Genomic DNA, 20,956 nt, shown 5'->3' with positions numbered 1-20,956 from the left:
AGCTGGCCTTGAACACTTGCCAGGGATGAGGCAGCCACAGCTTCTCTGGGCAGAGAGATTTTGCTGGGTTTGGTTGTGATTATTAAATATGCTTCATGCTTCAGAATCCAGAGCAAAGTCTGTTTCCCTGCCTCGTGCTTAAGTTCATTTGGAGAAGGACTTGCAGCACGGCCAGCCCCAAGGTCCTTAAAGCAGTGGGTCTTGTCCCTTCACCTCCAGCACGTACTCGGGCCAAGCGTCAGCTCGCAGAGCAGGCAGGCACAGTAGATGTTCGTTGTGAGGAGATGGAGGAGGGACTGTTTCTCTTGGATGTAGTTTGTACGGAGAGGTCAGGTACCACCATGCCAAAGGTGATGTCTTTCCTGTGTCCTGTTCCACTGACTCCCTAATGAGGAGATGAAATGAGCTGGGGCAGGGCAGTGGTTCTCTGTGTCGATACGTGGCTGGTCCTACTGGGAATGCATCCCCCACCTAAGATCTCGTGGCTGTCACTCCGACTTCGATACAGAGTAAAGTCTATCAAGGAGTAATGTCACTGATCTGCATCTCCCAGTGCCAGCGCTGCATCCTTCTTTGGAGTCAGTGTTGGAGAGAGCTTCAGCAGCGCTTCCCCCTCTCGCCCATGTGCTTTAATGTCTTCTGTGACACAATATGTAGATTTATTCATGCTTAATTGGAACATGTGAAGATCTCAAATGTGTAGCCTGTTCTGTTCTTGTTAGAGAAAAGCCACAAGTGACTAATTAGTCCATTTGATCATCTGGATGGTATTTATACATATTTGTTCTTCATTAGCTCCAAAACGTGTTAGTCACATTTGAACTATGCAGTTGCTTAATCATATTGATCAGAGCAAAGTTGAGTTTCCTTTGGAAATTCCGGGGTTTTTTGGAACTGCAACTTTGTGCAATGATCCCTTGATGTTCATTTTTCTTCTACTGGTGCTTTCAGGGGAAGGAGACTCCTTGTTCCTGCCTGGGAACTTTTAAGCTGGTTGGTCACAGTCTCAGAGACACTGCAGTTGTTGTTATCTCCTGAAGTTATAGCCTGTTTCTCAGTGTTACTGGGTGATTTTCATTGTGCATAGTCTCCTAGCGTGGTGTTTGGAAGAGTCTTGATCTGTAGGTGCCTGAGGCAAAGGGCAAACTGGCATGCTGAAGAAATGACCATACAATGGAGGTGCCCATCCCTGGGTGCAGAGCTGGCTCGCTCCTCTCGCTGGGTCAGTGGCTGGTGCATGGTGCTGCAACGGATGGGGATGCAGGGTTGTTCCCAGAGTGGTTCATTCCATCCTGGGCTGGGGCTCACCAGCTCCTCGAGCCTTTTAAATGAGCTTGATGCGTGCTGGCCTGGTTCCACTCCCCGCGGCTGAGGCTTGAAGCTGAACAGCAGGAGAGAAAAATTGCCTCGCGAGGTTCGAGGCGCGGTAAGCAATTCGCTCCCAAATGTCAGCTCTCGTGTTTCCTCTCCTTGTCAGAAGAAGTCAAGAAATGTGTGCGGAGTCAAGCTGTACCTTCAAATAGCAGCACGCAGCACCGAGTAGCGCAGAAGGTACAGCTCTTCCCTGGAACAGCGCCTGCCTGGGATTGGGAACAGAAAGTTACAAACTTGATAAGTAATAATTTGTTCCACCACGATGATTGTTAGGTGAGGAGTGGAAGCACTTACTCTGATTACTGAGAAACCGCCTATCGAAGGATTTGATTGATTGAAAAGTCAAGTAAATCCCAGTTGCTGCTTTCCTTTAGTCGGTTCTAGGGGTTTTCCTGGAGGTTTTGTCTTGTGTGAGTGATCGCAAAATGGTTTTCATCAAGCACGTGCTCTGCTGTCTTTCTCATTGCAGTCCCACCGCGCAATCTGGTAATCGATATCCAGAAAGAAATCGCCGTCGAGGGAGAAGAGATCGAGCTGAACTGCACTGCCATGGCCAGCAGACCAGCCACCACCATCAGATGGTTCAAAGGAAACAAGGAGCTCACTGGTAGGTGCATCCTCTCAGCCACTTGGTTTTTCCAGAGGTGACATTTCAGGCAGCTGAGATGACTTATGTAATGCTGGGGATTTGTTCTCTGTTGCCAGGTTAAGGGGAGAAAATAAAAGGAGAAAGAGCGAAGTGAGCTACTTTGAACGCCAGCTCAGGAACAAAGGAGCGTGTGGGCAGACAGCTTGTTCTCTAATGCAGAAGGGGTGGACTGCGTTTGGGGCCCTGCCTGCCTGCCAGGCACCAGTACAGGGCTCTGGAGCCTTTCTATAACTAGAGGTGACCTTGAGCGGTCCCAGAGCCGAGTTTTCTTCCGCAGTGGTTTCTGCAGCTTTCTGCCTGGTTTAAGGTGCAGGCAGGATCATCTGTGCTTTGGGTTGTGAGGCTTTTGAGCTCGCCTTCACATTCAGCTCTGTTGTTTATGGAGTGTTTTCTCTGTGTTCAGTTGAATATTCATGTGAGATGGGTTTCTCCGTCTCCCTGAAGTCTGGTTGCTCCCAGTATTTGCACATTCAAGTCACTGATTCAGATTGCATGTGACATGCTGTTAGTTTAAGCCTGCATGTAGATGTGAGCTTGGTTGACAGCACCTTTGTGCTTTACCCAGTCTGAGACACTGAAGGGCTCTCTATACAAGTCCAGGCTTATTACTTCAAATCCTCCCTCTCCAAGGGCAGGATGAAATCCTCTCTTTAAGTCAAACACCTGCGAGCATCCGAGCAGGACACATCTGAGAGCGTGCTGATAAAGGTGGAATGCAAACCTGTTGCCACTTGAAGGGGTGTTCCACTGATTCCCAGCACCAGTTGTCACCAGTGCAGATCTTCCCTTTCTGGGGCCCCTTTCAGGCTTCCTTCCCCATTCTGGTGGGCAGCAGTGCAACTGTCGTGACCCTTCGTGCTTGTCCTGTCTGGCTTCTTGATTGAGTTTTCTTGTATTGGCAAATGAATCCCAGCTTCCCTTTCCCTTTGAAGGCTGCTGAGCTGGGTGGTAGCTTCTTGCTCACCCTGCTGATTCGTTGCAGTTTGGGTTTTTTACACACAAGCAGGGAATCTGAGATACCTGCCTGTGGGTTGTGAAGAGCAGGACAGCGTGGCTTTGTGGATCAGTAGGCCTTTCTTTTAAACATCATGGGGTGTTGCTTTCTGCATCTGGCCTCTCTTTCTCTTCAATAGGTTATACAGAAGTATTTTGTGTTTGAAAGACCTCTGCTCCAGGAGTTGCCCTTAACGTTTACACTGAGAATTCTTAAACACAAAGCCACAGATGAGAGTATCTGAAGACAAAGCGGAGGTGCATTGTCAGCAGATGCTTGCTGTGTTCCTTTTCCTCCTGCCTTGTCTGTTGTTTCTCCGTGTCTCCATGCTGTGCCTTACTGCATCCTTCCAGCAGCCAGCCTGGAACATCGCTTTGCTCCGACCAGCACTGCTGAAACACTTCCTCCCATCAATACTGCTTTTAATAGAGTTAATCTGGTTAATCACTTCTGTAGCTAATTGTTGATTCAGTAGTGGGAGGGATTTGCAGCTCATTGATTTAAGGGTTTGGGGATTTGGGGATGGTGTGAGAGGATCGTTAATCATTGGTAACGCAGCATTGACTTCAACTGGCAACAGCCCCCCTAACCCTCGGAGCCTGCCGAGCGGGGATGGATGGCACCCGAAGGGGATGTGCTCCCTCCGCCATCTCCCACCCTCTGCTCTCTCCCCCAGGCAAGTCGGAGGTGGAGCAGTGGTCCGACATGTACACGGTGACCAGCCAGCTGCTGCTGAAGGTGGGACGGGAGGACGACGGGGTCCCTGTCATCTGCCTGGTGGACCACCCGGCTGTCAAGGACCTGCAGACGCAGCGCTACCTGGAAGTTATGTGTGAGTAGCAGCACTTTTCATTCTCTTAATGTATCAAATCCCTCACTTCAGAGCTCAGGAGCTGCTCTGAAGGTAAAATGACAGCACTGATGGGGCTTCTGTATTGCTGCTCAAAATGGTGGGTACCACTTCAGGGGCTAAGCCACGACTTCTCCTGGCCCTTCTGCAGTACAATAAATACATACCTTTATGCTCTTAAGAAATAACTTTCTGTACATAGAATCTGCACTGTCAAAGGTTCCTGGCTGGGCTTTATACTTGTCAGAACAGATTAAACCTGAGTATTTTTCTCTTAGCAACCTACCTATCTCTTTGAAAAATGCTTCTCTACCGCCACATCAAAGCGACTGGTCACCGTTGGGAGTTCACTGACAAAAACTCAGCTCTGTGCAAAAGAAACTCAGTGTTGTGCACTGCAAACACACAGCACCAGGTGTTTTTTTAAGTCAGAGGAACATGATGTATGTGGAATCTTCAGTAATGCTGCTGATGAAGGCCAACCTGTTTTCTATAGCACTTCCAACATGTCTGCTGTTAATAACATCTCACTTTGTTTAGGAACTGTGCTGCTGTATATGACATTAACAAGGTTTAGGAGCAGGTGCCTGGGAGTGCTGCTGCTCCCAAATGCAGCCGCGCTCTGGTGCAGCTGCTGGGGATGAGGGCGGGAGCTGCTGCACCATGTGAGCAGCAAGCAGCTCCCAAAGCACCATCACAGAGTCCTCAGAGAGCCAGGGTGCTGGGGCCTGCAGGGGGCTTGTTTGTGGAGGCTCACTTCAGCTGGAACATCACTTCAGAAGGAGAAGGGGATGTTTTGTATTAATTTATTTCATCTGCTTCATTATGTAGTTTCATTATGAACATCTTGGTTACAATTGTCATATCTCTGAAACTAGCGGGAAGTAATGTTCCTGTAATGAGGAAAACAGAAATGATCAGATACCACCTAAATTGGCAGATACGAGATTTCTTGCGACCGAGCTAATGTGTAATTCATTTATGCAAACTTAATGTCCATTAACATTTCTTGTAGAGCTCCATTAGCTTTAATAATACATTAGCACCTTTGTGAGGCTTGATCAAATACTTAACGGAGGGAAAAAAATCCCATCTCCCCTGTTTTTGCAGAGGTATTGAAACCTTGCTGGGTTCTTCCCTTTGCTGGAAAAGACATCAGCTCACCTTTAGGCTTCCTGTCAGAAATCCCTCTGGAATCCCGACTGTCTAATGGGGTAGGAGGTGGCCGCTGTCCTTTCTCTGCAAAAACACTAACAGTTTTTCCACTCTTCCTCAGACAAATCCATTCTGACCTCTTTTGTTTGCAGCCTTTGCAGGTTTCCCCATGCTGTGAAGGCAGAGCACACACAAACTGCAGTTACTTGGATGTCCTAAAGGACATGTGCCTACTTCAGTGAACACATTGGAGGCTGCACTTGCACTCGCTGCCCATGTTTCTGCCCTTAGCGCTGATGGTAGCATCCTTGTGTGTCATTCCGGAGCCGTTTGTTGGACTGGAACTAGCGCAGAGCCTCCTCGGAGGGGAGCGGGGGTGAGCAGGAGAAGGGCTTTCAGACTGCTTTGTGTTTATGGTCTGCTTTGCATTAAACTCTGAGCTTCTTAAAAGTGATTATGGTGATATATTGGGGACTTGACCCATGCTAGTCCGGTCAGGTCCTGCAGTGGGCAGCAGCAGATGGCTTGAGGGGAGAGCACGGGCAGAAGAACATGTCATGCATCATAACCTGGCAGCTCCCAGCAGGTAGCGGCTTTGGGACTCCATGTGCTGGACGGCATCCAGACAATTGCATTTAGTGCCTGCTGCTGGGCCTGAGCTCCCGGTGGGAGAGGCTGTTGCAGAGCAAACTTTCCCCTCCACACTGATGGTGTGTTGGGCAGGAGGAAGCCCGTTGTCTTCACAGAGAGGCATCTCCATCAGTGCTGCTGTGGACACGTGCTTGGCCTCTTGGGGAGCTGAGGTGCCTACAATGAGGCCTAATTGGTATGCGCTTGATGGCTTTTCAGGGATGGGCTTTTGCAGTTGGAGCATAGGACTCCTGCAGCTGCTGGTGGTGCAGTTCCCCTGGCCACAGTGTATTTCCTGCTCCAGGCCCATTAGCTGTGCTGCTCGTTCATTCCCTGCTCTTCCATCCTCTCCCCGTAAGTTCTGCCCATTCCCTCCAAGGTCACAGCAGATCCGCCTCGTCGGGACACCAGCAGGGAACAGGAAAATGTTCTTCTCAGCAGAGGTTGTATTTCTCTGCATTTAATGTATCCAACTGGAGCATGAAATGTGTTGGGGAAGGGCAGGAGGATGATGGATGGAGCCTTCTCGGGTAATGAGGTGGTTTTTGTCTGACTGAATTTCGGAGCACAGGGAGGTTTTTTCCAAGATGCAGCTTGAAAGTTGTGGGTTGGTTGTGTTGTTTTCCAAGGAAACACCAGCCAGGAACCTGCTCGCAGCAGCGTGTGCTAGGAGGAAAGCCTGTTCTGCTGCGCTCAGCAAAACTGGTCCGTGATCAGTATTAACTTGTCCTACTCCTGGAGTAAGCTATTTGTTGCGTATGTAATGTGGCACAGCCTGGCCCTTTGTGAAGTTGAGAGATAAATGCTTCTGTGTGCATGTAGGGGATGCTATTGAAAAGAAATCTGTGCAAACAAGCCCTGAGGAGTATGTCTGAGAGGCTCCTGGTGATGCCTCCCAAACAAACAGAGTTTGAGCAGTGGTGAGAACATTCAGGGGAACATTAACAGCACTCAGGGAACGGGGGCAGCGGCAGCTGCAGTGTGCTGCCCGGTCCGGGTTTGGGAAGAGCTCCTGATTCCAGCTGGAGCTGCTTTCCCTGTGGGATTGTGATCCACCGGTGAGGGATGGAAGAGCAGCGCGTTGAGTGTAATTTTAGAAAGGAAATGAAGCAACAAAACGCATTAAAATATCATTAAGGAACGGAATGGAACCAGATATTCTCGGAGACATTTAAGTTCAGCCTTTGTGGCGCTTATCTCATTTCATGAGGCTGGAAGCAGAAGTTGGGGTCTTGATGTGGCGTTTTCTATGCGTTGCTGTATTTTTTGCCTTTCTGAAGTTCTAATTAATTGCTTATTCATTCTTCATAACATCTGCACATGTCCTGTTAAAATACACACCGATGGAAGCTGTTATAGCCTCTGCTGTTAGGAAAGGAGGATTTTTGGTGCCAAATGATGTTAAAAATGGGCCATATGTATGTATGTGTGCTGCTGCATCTCCAGCAAACCTTACATTTGTTGCGTACAAGTATTAATTGCATAGTATGCAGCGAAGTGATTAACATCAGTGTAATTTATCATCTGGAGGTTTCTGAAAAGGAATAAATGAGTTGTTTTGTTCAGTGAGGTGTTGACCCCTTCAGAAACTTTGATTTAAGGCTTTTTTCTCTCTTCCTTCCAGTGCATCTGAAAAGCGCCACGATCAGCCAAGTGTTGAGTTATTTGATTTTCTGGGGCGTTAGCCACTCTTGTTTGTGACATTTCCCAGCTGGGTGCTCATTTGCAAGCTCATTAAGGAGGTTTTCTCCAAGGGGTGTTGTTGGGGGCGAGGAGCTCCCGCTTTGGGCTGGACTCTGCCTTTTGCAGGCGTTAGGCAGCAGAGCTCACTTAAATACTGAAGTGTTTGTAGCCTGCCTGGCCTTGGCTTCCCTTTTTCTGCTGCAGGCTTTCAGTCCCTTCTGCTGAGGGTGAATTATGCCCAGCGGTCTTCGCAAGGCTCTTCCAGCCGAGTTGGGAGCTGCTGGTCCCACACTTACTCGTTATTGCAAGCACGGGAGCTATTTATTTACGAGGTTTGTGCCTTTTTGGCTGAAACCAGCCACACAGACTCCTGTCCTTGCGAGAGGTGAGGAGAAGATTCAGGGTTGCCAGGTCTGGGCTGTCTTTGACGCAGGCTTCATTTCCTGATAAGCAATCCTGTGTGATTTCAGAATGGAGGGGACAGTTGTGTTTAACCCGTGTATACACACTTGCTTGGCTGCTGCCTTCTAATAGTGAGGGACACGCTCCTCCTGCCCTTCTCCTGGCAGGCAGCATGGAAGCTGCCAGCAGTCAGGGTCTGAATAGTTGTTTTGGGGCACAGATGAAAGCAGAGGTGAGGAGCTGGGTAAAATAGTTCCCATTGGCAGATAAAGTATTATCTGGGTGGCTCTGAAGCCACGAGTGCTTCCCAGAATGTTTTCACTGTGTTATTCCCACCGTTTCAGTGTGGGTTTGAGTTCAGGGTGGACAGATTGCTGCATTGTAGGAGCTGTATCACTCGCATGGAGATTGCTGGAGGACTGGGAGCTGCTGCGATGCGATGATTCAATGCTGGTAGGATTGGCACAGCCCCAAGGAACACGTACGTGGAGTGCAATGCAGGTTTTCTATGGCAGCTTTTGGTAGCTCTTGTGCACAGTGGAATTAGCGGATACAGGCACAGAGCTGAAATCACTGCACGTAGCTTCCTCATTATGCACACTGTGATTGTATTTCATGGGAGAGGCAGAAGGGTGAGGATGTAACCACCTTTCACGCGCTGCCTTGCTTTCCCAAGAAAACCAAGCATCTGTTCAAGTCCATGGTTGTACTCCCAGATAAAGTCATGCATCCTGGCTCTTCCCCCTTGGGAAGAGGCACTTAAGGGGCAGCAGGAAGCTTGCCCACAGCTTGATGGACCTGACTGAAGCATCATGGTACCCTGGGCACATGAGGAGGCCAGGCTGGTGCTGGGCTTTGAGACAGTAAGCATGCGTGCTTTGGAGATCGTAGGTTGGCCTGATGAAAGGGAATAATACGGTAGGAATAATAGGCTTAGGCCTTTGTAAGGCACCAAGCTCAATGTAGGGTTTTATCTTGGCTGATTAATGACATCTACGCATTATCGATGGAGTACACATTTAAATGGATTATGGAATTGCTAACCGGCAGATCTCAAAGGAAAGTCCTTAGGGAGTAATCAGTGAACGGTGGTATTTTTAGAGTGAATGCACTGGCCCAAGTGCTCGGCCTGATGCTGTTCAGTGCTCTCAAGAAGTCACCATTAATAATCTCTGCTGATGGCACAAAAGCTGGGAGAGAGGCTGATAAGAGGAAGGATGGGGACAAGTGCAGAACTGGAGAGTTCTGGTAACTTCCAAAGCATGGAGCTTTAAGGCTGGGAAACATCAGCATGGAGAGCCCAGGATGGCCAGTGAAATTGGAGGGGAGGTGTGTTCTGCTGCCTTGGCCTCCCTCTATCTGAGCTGTCAGCACAACCTGTCAGTGGGGGGAGTCTTCAGCATCTGGAGGAATGAAAGCAGAGGTGGTGGGACAAGGAGCAGGGCAAGGAATGGGGTGCATGGTCCCGTTGGGAAGGCTGCAGCTCCCCCACCGGCAGGCACAGGGGGGTGCCTGCTGGAAAAGAAATCTCATCAAACGCAGGATGGGTTTGTAATAAGTTTTTTCAAATTGGTTGTTGCTACAGTGTAACCTTTAGACTACTGGTATTTAACCTTGTATATCACTCTTAGCTTTTGAATGAATTGAGCTTAATAAAGGTGCCTTATTAAATTACCAGGCTGGTTTTTTAAGCTGCTGGAAAAAGGCGCACGAGGAAATAGCTTTGGGTTGTTAGATCTAATTGCCTGCCAGTGGTGTATGTAGCGGCCTGGGTGCATAGATGCAAGTGCTTGTTTTTATGGAGTAATCCAGTGGTATGACAACATGAAGCTCCAAGTCAAGGATCTCAGGCTGCTGGAATGAACTTGAGGGTAAAACCTCTGCTTCTTGCTTTGAGTTCTTGGTCACCATCCTGGATAGTCCTTGCTCAGCTCATGCAGCCACAGAGGCCACCACTCGAACACAGTCTTCTTACAGTGGTTAACTTAACGGGCAGCAAACTGCATCCGGGCTTTGAAACCATCGCAGCTTTACTGGCAGAGGCTGCTAAATGTCACAGTCTCATGCAGGAGCTGAGCAGGGGATCCCGCAGTGCTTGCCATTTCACAAAGCTTCACTAACAGAGTCCATCATCTGAACGAAATAGACTGGCTTTGTCCGAGACAGGATGCTTCGCCTTAGCAGTAGAAAGGCATATCCTTAAAGGAGAAAATGATGCCCCCACCACCCCAATTCTTGGTGGAAGCAAGTGGAATTTTTTCATAATTGAAAGGTCGGCTTTCCTGAGTGCCCAGCCATCCTTCTGAATCCTTCGGACTTGGGAAGCGTGTTCATGGTGCCCACTGTCATCTCTGGTGTGCTGGTGAGTCCTGTGCAGGAGTGATGCTCGCTGTGAATAGCCTGATGGGAATGCTCTTGTTGCCCTGAGTATATGCATGGGTGCTGATAAACCGCAGTTCTGTTGCAGGTGTCACTTCTGCCATGTCCAGACCAACATAGTGTTCTCATTTGCTTAATGAAGGCTGTGGGGCCAGAGAGCTGACATGGCAAGGCTCACCTATCCCCTGCACTCACTCGAAGGCAATGTGCAGCATATTCCCAGTGCAGCAAGCCTTCAGTGTATCCCTCTTGATTTCCATCAGGAATTGTCAGCTGGTGAGCAGCTCATTAGAAACAGTGGAACTTATGTAAAGCAGGCGGGCTGGGAGCAGCAGGGGAGGCAGGCTGCGGAAGGCGCCGCGCAGAGCTTCCTCGGCGCAGGGTGCCGTCGTCTTTGTGTGCCCATGGAAATCAGGCAGGGCAGGTTTTCTGTTCTCTCTACAGCACTGAGCACAATAGCATTGTGTTGCTGGCATGGGCTCGCAGGTACTGCTGCAAAGCAAATAATAAATAGGGAGCAGATGGCTGGGGGGTGGGAATTGTGAGCCGGAGTGGCGAGCCCAGGCACGGCGTCTCAGATGCTGCCTGGGCTTCACTTGCTGCATAATCCTCGGTTTACTTCGTCTTCCCGGGTCTGTGGGCTGTGCGAGCGCTCGTGGCTCAGACCTGCTTCCACCTCTGTATTTGGCACATGCGGAGCGTGGTTTGGGGCACGCTGAAGGGATCACGCTTGCAGTGGAACAGGGACTCTGCACCCCAGATGTGTGACACCCCGGCACGGCAGGATCCCGCTTCCAGCCCGCAGAGACACCATGTTCCATGGCATCTGCAGCGGGATTAGTTCATGGAGTGTTTGTGGTGTAGTCATCTCAGGAGGGGATTTACTCGTGTTGCTTATTCCATTACTGGAAATTATGAGAGTTTAAATTGGTTAAATCCTGACACGGGTCTTTTTTCTAATCTCTATTATTCCATAGGAAGCATGTTAATGAGTTAAACAGTTAATAAAATGCAGCAAGCCAGTGGTTTTGGTAGCAGTTACTCTCCAAGGAAATAGAAACATTTAAATGGCTTCAGCCTTTATGCATACTGATTTTTTGCCTCCCTTTGTTCCTTACAGTTGAGTAAATTCCTGAAAAATGTATACGGCTTAATGGCAGTTGTAGCATTGAATTGATTTCTCGCGCTGATAATGTTTTAGCTACAGCTTAGATTGAGTTTTTAATCTGTGTTTCAGTTGTAGGAGGTAATGAATTTTTTAATTGTGGACTCCAGCTCTGTGGTATGCTGTGATTTTCCTCCTGCAGGGTCTTACTGAGGAGTTTTTGAGTTGGCTCCATAACTATCAATGCCTTAATGCTCTCTGTTTGGTTTAGGATTTAGAAGAGCTTCGCTTGGACCAAATAAACCCTTCTGTTGCTGAAACAGCAGCAGCATCGGCTCTGACTTACTTTTCGTGTTTCTAACAAGCATCTCCCGTAAGGCCCAGCATATTGATGTGTGTGGATGCCAAGTGTTGTACAGTAATACAGGATGCACAGTACAACCTGTCAATTCCAAGCACCGCGAATACCTCTGGTTCACCTCAGCGGGAAGGCAAATGAGTTCCTTTTAGCTTGGGCGAGTTCGCAGGTGGACGCTGGCACAGCAAGCTGCATTTCCCAGGAAGCATGGTGCTCTGGTCAGTGCGGGAAGCGCTGCCAGATCCCCCTTTTCCCTGCTGCCAGCCAAGAGGATAACAGCTCTGGGTGCACGCAGATGTGACCTGGCTTGATGCTTGGTGATGGCTTACAGAGGGCTGTTTTCTGTCCTGCAGATAAGCCTCAAGTGCGGGTCTCGCAGAACTACCCGGTGCAAGGCCTTACGAGAGAGGGGGAGCCGCTGGAACTGTCGTGCGCAGCCTTTGGAAAACCACAGTAAGTTGGGCATTCCCCAGGATGGGCAGGTCGTGGCGGGGCCATGCCGTGCTGCAGGACCTCTGCTGCCATTGCAGGCACCCAACATGCCGCTCTCTGCTGCAGAGATAACATCACAGTGCAAAAGAGAGAGAGATGCTTTCTGCACCTGAGCATCTGCTGCTCCATTTGGATTTACTTTATTGCTATGTAATCAGTGGCCAAGGGATTTCCATTGGAATTGCTCCCAGGAGAGCCTTTCATGGCCACTGCACAGCAAGCCCTTGGGTGCAGAATGAAGCGCCCTGCAGCCGTGTGCCTCTTCCCCAGGGAATGTCTTGGGTGGCAATTGCTCTTGACCTGGAAGAGCCAGGCCAAGGGCCTGCGTATCGCATCCCAGTGAGGTGCCGGTACGCAGGAGTCAGACTGGCACCAAAGCACTGAGCACTGGTGAAAGTGGAATGGATCCCAAGGTAAGGCAGTCTGTCTTTTTGGTACTGTTGACTGCGGGATGATCTTCCTCCCTTTTGGTGCCCTGCGTGGTTTTTAGGAAATGCAGGTTTTATTCTTTCTCCTCCTCTTGCCATGCGCTTGAGGCTTTCTTACGTAGTTGAAGAAGTTCATGCATCAGGAAATCCCTGGCAAGGCCGGGCAGATTTTCTTGCACACTCCCATCGCTGTTGTGATTTAAGTTTTGTTGACTTTACTTTTTTAAGAATACTTTCTCTTCCACTTGGATTTATGGCTGTCAAGTATTTACTCTCCTGTTTTATTTCCGTCATGTCCATGAGATTCCTGCCAACATCCCCGAAGTCTGTCAGCATCTCCTTGGTAGCGTGCCCAGGGCGGGAGTCCTGGCAGGGGTAGTGGCACACAAGCCATGGGGAGTGATGGTGCTGCTGCTGGGGGCAGGGGCAGGCAGGGTGCAGTGAGGAGGCCGTGGTGCTGCCTCCCCTCCCAGGTCATTCCGTGCATTCCTGCTTCCCAGTGTCTTCTGTTCGGCACAAGGCTGGTTCCTGCCCCGTACATTAGAGACTGGCACGTCCCCTGCTGAATTCCACTGTAATACCTGTTCCCTGCTCAGAGCCTGTCAATGCCCCCTTGCACACCTCCTCCTTGGGCAGCTGCAGTTCCTCCCATTTGCTGTCACCTGGGAATTTAATGGGTAGGCTGCTTTTTTTCCTGCTTTTTTTCCTGCAGGCTATGAGTAAGACGCACACACGTTAAGTAAGACAGACACATCTCCCCGGCAGCACGCTGCTTAATGTTACGGTGGTGCCAGTAATGTGCTGTAGGTCACTTCACCTGGGTCTCTCAAAGCATAAGAAGATGCACCCTCAGCTAATGGCAGTGTTTGGTTCTCGGGTTTTGAGACAGAGATTTCATAAACTCCTTTACAGTGATTTAAGGTGAAGAGGGATGTTTTTCCACTTAAAGTCATTTCTCTGCAAGATTGGGCAACAAAAACATTGGAGGGAAGCTCAGGAGAAAGAAGACCAGAGAGCAGGAATTTCTATATTGGCATTAACACAGGTTTCTTGTGAGGTTTGACACAACTCCCCCCTACCCCAAGACTATGACAGAAGTGGGAGGACAGTGGAACAGTCACTGTTAGGAGACCCAGGGTGCGAGACATCCCCAGGAAGCGGCTGCTGTGCCATGCACGCAGCATGGGAAACCTGGGGACTCTGAAATCACAAGCGGCCTTTTGAAGCCCATAGCCAGGAGCACCAAAGCCCTTTCCACCATGTGGAAATTAAGCCACGTTTCAAGAGCTGCTGCCGCCCATGTGGCAGTGATGAGGGGAGCACCCAGCCCCTGGTCAGAACCAGACCCCAGCCGGTACCCAGCTGGTGTTGCTCAGCGCTGTGTCCATCCCAGAACATCCTGGTTTTGCCACGCGCTGGCCGGATGGGCACTCAGGGGTGCACAGGTCATCCACAGCCTCACAGGTTTAATGAACAAGCGAATGATTAACCACTAATGAACTTTCTTCCTGCTTGCATTAGTGTTTTCAGAAAATTTAAGGTCTGGATACAGTTTCCTGTTGGGTTAAAATAAATTTAAATTGAGGAAGCCCGACAGCATCGGGGCTTGAGTAGTGCAAAAAAGTGTGTGTTATTTCTTTACAGTTTTTCTTGGTTTGGGCTTTCTGTCTGTGGATGAACTATTGAAGATGCCATCTTTACCATAGGAAAATAGTAATGTGCTTGTTTCTTTCTCTCCCTCCTCTGTAGGCCTACGGACATGAGGTGGTTAAGAGTAGATGATGAGATGCCTCAACACGTTGTAGTGTCTGGTTCAAACCTTCTCATTAGTAACCTAAACAAAACAGATAATGGTACATACCGCTGTGAGGCTTCCAACGCGGTGGGGAAATCACATGCGGATTACATGCTGTTTGTATACGGTACGTGAGAAAACCACCGTTCTTCTAGACTCATTTCCACATAATTGCAACATTCCTGCTCTGAAAGCTTTGACAAAGTTAACTTTTGGCTTAATGCAAGATTTACAGCCAGCTCCTGACACCTGCGTTGTACCGGGCTGGGGCCGGGGCTGCCAAACCCTTCCTTTGCTTCTGTAACTCCCTTGTCGGGAGCAGAGCCTATTCCAGTGTCCGGTGCGCTCCTTCCTCCGGAGCTGGGCTCGCCGTGGTACTTGGTGCTTCCAGGGAAGCCAAAGGAAAAGCCAGAGCAGGGCCATGGGGAGAACTGGGAAGTTCTCTGGCCTGACAGTTCCCCTAGGACTTCTCTGATAACTCCTTTTCCTTCTTGTAATGCCTTCCGCAGTGTCTTCAGCAGTGATCCGGGAGGGGAGGGCACGGCCAGGTCTTTCATTAGGAAGTTCAATTGCTGAAGGCTCAGCCAGCATCCCCAGACAATTACAAACCAGTAAAGAAACTGGAGGAATGAGATGCCTTAAGCCTGTCTGTGGCGGCTGAGCAGACACTAAACCGTGCCTCAGCATCTTTCTAAAGTGCTGTTAAGTACCTACCTTAATTCTTCAGTCCCTCTGCATTACTTTGCCGTTGCTTTAGACCTTGTGCTCCTGTCACCAGGCGTTGCATATAATGAAGATTCAGTAGGCACCCGGAGAGTGATCCTCCTGTTTAATTATGAGCAATTCCCTTGGGCTGCATATTTAAACTTTATGGGTTAAGAGTGGTTGTTGTGTGCCTGGGCTAAGCTTGTGGTGGGTGCTGCACTTGAGGATCTTAAAGGTCTTTTCCAACCTAAACAATTGTATGGTTCTACTGAGATGGGACAGGAGCTTGCTTTTGGTTTGAAGTTCAGGCCATGTAACAGCAGCTTGAAGCTCTGCAGTCCACATTCTCTTGTTCTTGCTCCAATACAGATTAATAGTCGAGGACCTCATGTTGCCTGTCTGAATGCCACTTGCATGTGAGTGATTTTATGCCCAGTCCTAGAAACTCACCCAAAGGCTGAAGGTAACAACAAAGCTACAGCTTTTGGGCTGAAACTGAACTCATCTGCCACCTCACACCGGTAGTGCCTGTAGGTCCAAAAGACTCCAGTTGCAAAATGAAGTCAAATATGCATTTATGGTGGAATTCTTTGTGTGCTCATGGTGTTAAAAAATACCTGGTTTACATCGGTGTTTAAAGAAACACCAATGTTGTGGAGAATAAAGAAGTTGGAGTAGGACATGGGCAGTTCCCCAGCAGATGGAAACCAGGGAGAGCTACTGCCATAGAGCCATTGGAGGTGAGGTGCTTTCACTCCTTATGTACCTGTTTCAGCCCAGGCAAGTGCTAGATGAGCCCTCTCCAGTGTTAATGACTTGGATTTAGGGCTCATAGAAACACACTGTTAATTCTGTGGTTTAGATGTGGGTGAGAACTGGACTGTGTGGGACTCATGCAGTGCAGCTCCCTCCGGATTAAATCCATGGGAGGAGACCTGGGACAATGTTGTTTTAAAGGAGGTGCATGGACCCAGGGGATATGAACCTGCGGGACCCTATTTGGGACACTTTGGCCAAGTAGGAGAGCACTTTTTGAGGTCTGTCAGGAGCTTGTGGGTAGGTAATGGTTTTACATCCTATCCCACCTGGTTTCTGCATGTTTGGGAGCATCCCATGAGCATCCAGCACTCTGGAGTCCGTAAAGAATCCGAACCCAGAGGCTTTGATGTGGTGGTGGAGCTGCAGCCATCAGCTGAAGGCCCTGGGACTGACCCAGCTCAGGCTGTCACTTGAGGAAGTTGCTGCCACTGGTCGCATCCCACTCAGCAGTGGGAGTGTTCCCATCTCCAGCCCTCGGCTCCTTCCCCACTGCAATGTGATATTGCAGCAGCACCGGGGTCCGTGTCCTCCCAGACACGTCTCTGTAGGTGCAGTATGGATGTTGGTGGAGGATGTGTCTTGCTCCTCAGCCAGCGGGGCTGGCTCTCTCCCGTGCAGGGCTCCCCAAATCCTGTTAACTTGGGAACTGGGGGGACAACAGACACAGTCCCTCTGCACCCAGGGGCTGTATGGGGTATGCAGCTGTATGGCTGTATGCAGTGATAGCTACGAGAGGCAGTTAAATGGTTTTCCATGTGGATGGCTTCCAGCAGGCAAGGCTTGCAGAATAGCTGCTGCCAAGCTGTGCTTAAGGCACACATGAGGCAGGGGTGCCCAATCACACTGACACACCAAACCATGCCTGTTTTTAGAGCTCGTTCCATGCTTCTCCTCGCCGTGGGAATGGGCAGACAGGTTTGCTAGAACCTTCTAGCACAATTAGGAACCTTCTTTTGGTTTTATTTTATGGAGGAAGATTTTATGCAGGAAGATCTCTGCATAGCATCATCCCATGCAGCGTGGTGAAAGGCCAGGGACTTTATGCCTCTGGTTCTGCTGTTTCAGTCTCCAGCACTCCTAGGGTTTGCATTATGAGCAAGGAAGAAGTTCTCTGTCCTAAGTGCAGGGACTGGGATGCTTTGAATGTAGGGAAGGGATAACAACTGCTCCTAATACAAGTGCTCCACAGTGAAGCAAATGCTGAGGTTTCTTAACTTTGGGGAAGTTGTATGGAATATAAGAAAGGGGCAGCATATAATTAAAGTTCAGATGTCTTAATTAGGGAATCTGAGAGAGCTCGCTTGGAGATAAAAGAGTAGCAGATGCGTTAGTGATGAAAAGTTGACGTGCTATAGAGGAGACGTAAAATCAAAAGCCCATGAAATGTTTCATGCTCTATTATTGGCGAATGAATTCGTAGTTCAAAGTCTCCCCAACTGCTTAACACATTCAGTTTGATCACCTGGGCATCAATACCTATTATTCGCTGACATCTTCTCGTATCTACGCGCTCCTGCCCAGTACTCATGAGGAGGATGTGCCCCTGTACGTAATGCAAGCACAGTGAGAAGCGGCACCGTTGGAGCCTCCGCAGCCCAGGCATGTCTGGAACACGGTGATCGCTCACAGATGGAATAGTCCCCACAGCCATGTTCCTCAGTAACAGCGCCCCAATAGCCAAACCATTCAGCTGAAATTGTCAGCAAACTTTGGCTCTTTGGAATGAAAAGATCTCTGTGAACTTCTTCATCCCTTGGTGCTTAGGAAGGACGTTCTCATTCCTGTGTATTTATGACTACCACTGAGGTAGTTTTTAACATCCTGCTGGCGTGCATTCCTGGAAGAGGGATGTCAGGAGCCCTGGGAAGGAAGGGAGATGTTCTCATGGGCTCTTAATGTTAAGCCTTCAGGCGCAGCAGGTCCCCTCACACAAACCTCCTGCCTGGGTTTTCAAGTGTATATGTAGAAACCCAACCAAGCCCCCCGTGTCTCTGCCTGTACCTGTGAACTGTTCTTTGTGTTGTGGAAAGCGTGCAGTTTATTTTCCTTATGCCTCTCCCATCCCATTTCTCTCTCTCTCTCATTGACTAATTTATGCTGGGCTTTATTTGTTCTTTTACTTTGTTTTTTTTAGCGCTGTGGAAGGCAAGAGGGGGAGGGTTTCTGGGGCCAGGCTTTCCAGCTCAGCACATCCCTGTGCTGTGATGGAGCTTGCGGCCGTGCCCTGCTGTGGGCTCTGGCCCCTGGCTCTTGGAGGAGGAAAGCAAGAAAGGTCTCCCCCAGCCGCGCTGCTTCTTTGTGTCCTTGGTTTTCTGTGCTCACTATTGACCGCTGTTGTGTTCTGCTTGGGTTTTCTTAATTTGCTTTTTTATTATTATTTTTCCTTTTTATATTTTATCCAGATCCCCCCACAACTATCCCTCCTCCCACAACAACCACCACCACTACCACCACCATCCCTACCACCATCACAGGTACGGTACCTTCATAACCATTGGAAATGTCCTGAATGTTTATTGTCTTTTGTGTATATAAGCCGAGCATGAAGCCTGGGGAAAAACAACAAACAGGTCACTTGCACTTCACCTTTTTCTCTGCAAACACTCCTCCAGGTCGTGCTCGGGCAGTTCAGGAGCTGCACGGCCCCTGCTGCAGGGGTTGTGACAGGCAGGGGTTGCTTTGGCAGGACAAGCTGTTCGTGCGGTTACTGGTGGCTGGTGCTGGGTGCTTTCAGATGAAGGATGCAAACAGCCATATAGCTCAGTTAATCCAGGCCATTGTTTCCGCCTCACCCCCATCACTGTCAGTTTCTGAGCAGTTCATACTTGGAAGCAGAAAGCTGGGTCTTGAGTAATGTAATTCGCCTGGTGTGACTCTAGATGTTTTTTCTCATGTCTCAGTGTTCTCTGTAATAAGGCTTCTGCCTTGCTCTCCCAGAAAAGGGAATTCCACCAGTCAGTTTGAATCCAGTCGTAGGACCCTTTTTGAGGAGCTGGCTTTTAGTGGGTTTTTCCCTGTCTCACAAGAGGAACAAACCCAGCCAGCCCATCATGAGGCGCCATGTGCTGTTACCTGCATCCATCACCCTTCCCCACTAGACCCAACCCTCCCCTCATGCCAAAGGCCTTTCCGAGTTCTTTGTAATCATTTGCATTGCCATTTTCCCAATCTTTTCTATGTCAGCTGCTGCTTTTGCTTTTGCTTGCCTTTTGTTTTGTTTGAGGTAGGGGTGGCAAACCGAAGGTGAGCATGGACTGTTGAGTAGCTAATGGCATAATGTTTATCGCTGCTGTAAAGCATCCCCCGTGTAAATGCCTTCACGTTTTATTTGCTCTTCTGCCGTTGCTCAGCTGACCTGACTGTCCTGCTCGGGGTGCGTGGCTTCTCTCCCTCTGAGGTTTTGGCACCCAAGTCAGACCCGGCTGGCATGGATGAGCAATTGAAGCCTTTCTCCCAGTGTGCCTTACCGTGCGCCATGGGCCACCCGCCGTCGCGCTCTCTGGACCTGGCCCTTCTCTGTCTTCCTCCTTCCAGGTGGTTATGGACAAACCCGGACTACAGGCACCCGGGTCTGGATGCTTGAGGTGCTCCACTGTGAACGTGCTCCTGTTTTGCCATTTGGTCGCCTTGTTTCAGTTCTGTTTTTACTTCCTTAACTTAACCAGCTTTCATTTCAGAGTAGTGTCACACTTGATGAAAGTCCCCGCTTGCTGAGAAGCCTGGTCCCTGGGGCTGGGTGTCATGGACACGCATACCATTCTCCTTTGCTTTATGGTGATTTGTTAATGCTTTCAGTGAATTTTGGAAGGCTGAAAGGAAGAATTGGTCTTGGTGCTTCATCGACCCTGTTAAGTCCATGTGGTTGTCAGCAAATGCCTGCCCTTTTCCTGGGAGCTGGATTGTTATCAGCCTGTCACTTTAGGGATGATGGTCTTCAAAGGGAGGGAGGACCTTTGGCAGGATGTTATCCCAGCTGTTTCTCCTTGGTGGCTTTCCGCTGGAGCAAGCTGTTGCCCTCAGGATCAGCACTGCCCTTTGTGAGGGTGCTGCTCCATGGGGAAGCACAACTGCATTGGAAAACTGTAAGAGGCACCCAAAGATGCATTGACCAGCAGCTCTTAATTTCCTGTGCCAGCAGAAGTGCCGGTTACTCTTTCATTAGCATGGCAGAAGTGCCTTGAGCTCAGGAGCGTGTGGCTGCCCCGTTTTCCCTCCTTTGTTTGCCATGGTGGAGGATCTAAAACTCAAAGCTTGCTGACATCCTGTTGGCGAAACCCAGCTGGGTCTCCATCACCTCCTTAATTCATTTTGTTGTTGGCTCTGAGCTGCTGAAGAGGCTGGAAAAGTAATGAAAATGTTATATTGTTCACTGATTCCAGCAGTTCCTGCTCACGGGGTGTAGGAAGAAGATTAGTTAATGCCGATAAGAGAGATTTTTATATTCCTCCCTGCCACCAGTCTGGCGCTGAGTCTTCTTGATGTGTGTCTTCACATCCTCTGCCCACAGGTTCAGTGTGCTTTGCCCACAAAAAGCAGCTGAGGCTTTGCTAGGACCTGCCTGGGTATGTTTTCCAGCAGCCAGGCAGCGTGAGGCTGCGGCAACTTCTGCTCTTCAGTAGTTAAGAGACTTTGTCACTGGGAAAAATTAGGTCGAATTAACATAATCTCTAGAATTACATAGCATAGCAGTGTTGAAACCCTTTTTAAAGCCCTGAGAGACAATTGATACCTTAATTCCCATGCTCACCAAAGCACTGAGATACTGTTGTGGTGTGACAGAAGTGCTTGGGTGGCAGACGGGGTGTTCTTGCCTCTGCTGGCAGGTTGGCTGCTGCTTGGAATCAGTTTTATTTTTCCTTTTCCCTGCTGCTGCTTGTATAACCCAGCCTAGTTCACATCCCCTGGAACCAGAGTGTTCTGGAAAACAATTGTCTTGCTTTAACGTAAAATATTGTTAAGAAAGGGTTAGAGAGAGCCCTGCACTGATTCGTTTCCATGTCCCATGCTCAGGTGTGGGTGTGCTGTCAGCTCTCGCAGCTGCCCCTAGGAATTCTTGGAACTGCTTCTTCTGAGTTATGGGAGATAACTTGTCCTGAATCCATTTTCCCCTGTTAAAACTCTCACGTGGAACAATCTCA

The 20,956-nt window shown here is 49.3% G+C and overlaps 1 protein-coding gene across 1 annotated transcript in view; it reads left to right on the top strand.

The window, feature by feature from the left end:
• Positions 1 to 20,956, top strand: part of CADM1 (cell adhesion molecule 1) — a gene marked incomplete at both ends in the record, with an annotated part of 122,728 nt that overhangs the window by 83,599 nt on the left and 18,173 nt on the right. Inside the window, 5 exons of the mRNA XM_080631718.1 lie at positions 1,844 to 1,981; positions 3,694 to 3,849; positions 11,933 to 12,032; positions 14,249 to 14,421; positions 18,221 to 18,292. Coding sequence (XP_080487844.1) covers positions 1,844 to 1,981; positions 3,694 to 3,849; positions 11,933 to 12,032; positions 14,249 to 14,421; positions 18,221 to 18,292 — 639 coding nt within the window. The remainder of the gene's footprint in view (positions 1 to 1,843; positions 1,982 to 3,693; positions 3,850 to 11,932; positions 12,033 to 14,248; positions 14,422 to 18,220; positions 18,293 to 20,956) is intronic.

Source organism: Psittacula echo (genome assembly GCF_963264785.1).
Source record: "Psittacula echo genome assembly, chromosome: 18".
Classification (NCBI taxonomy): domain Eukaryota; kingdom Metazoa; phylum Chordata; class Aves; order Psittaciformes; family Psittacidae; genus Psittacula; species Psittacula echo.
This window is presented reverse-complemented; position numbering and strand designations above follow the sequence as displayed.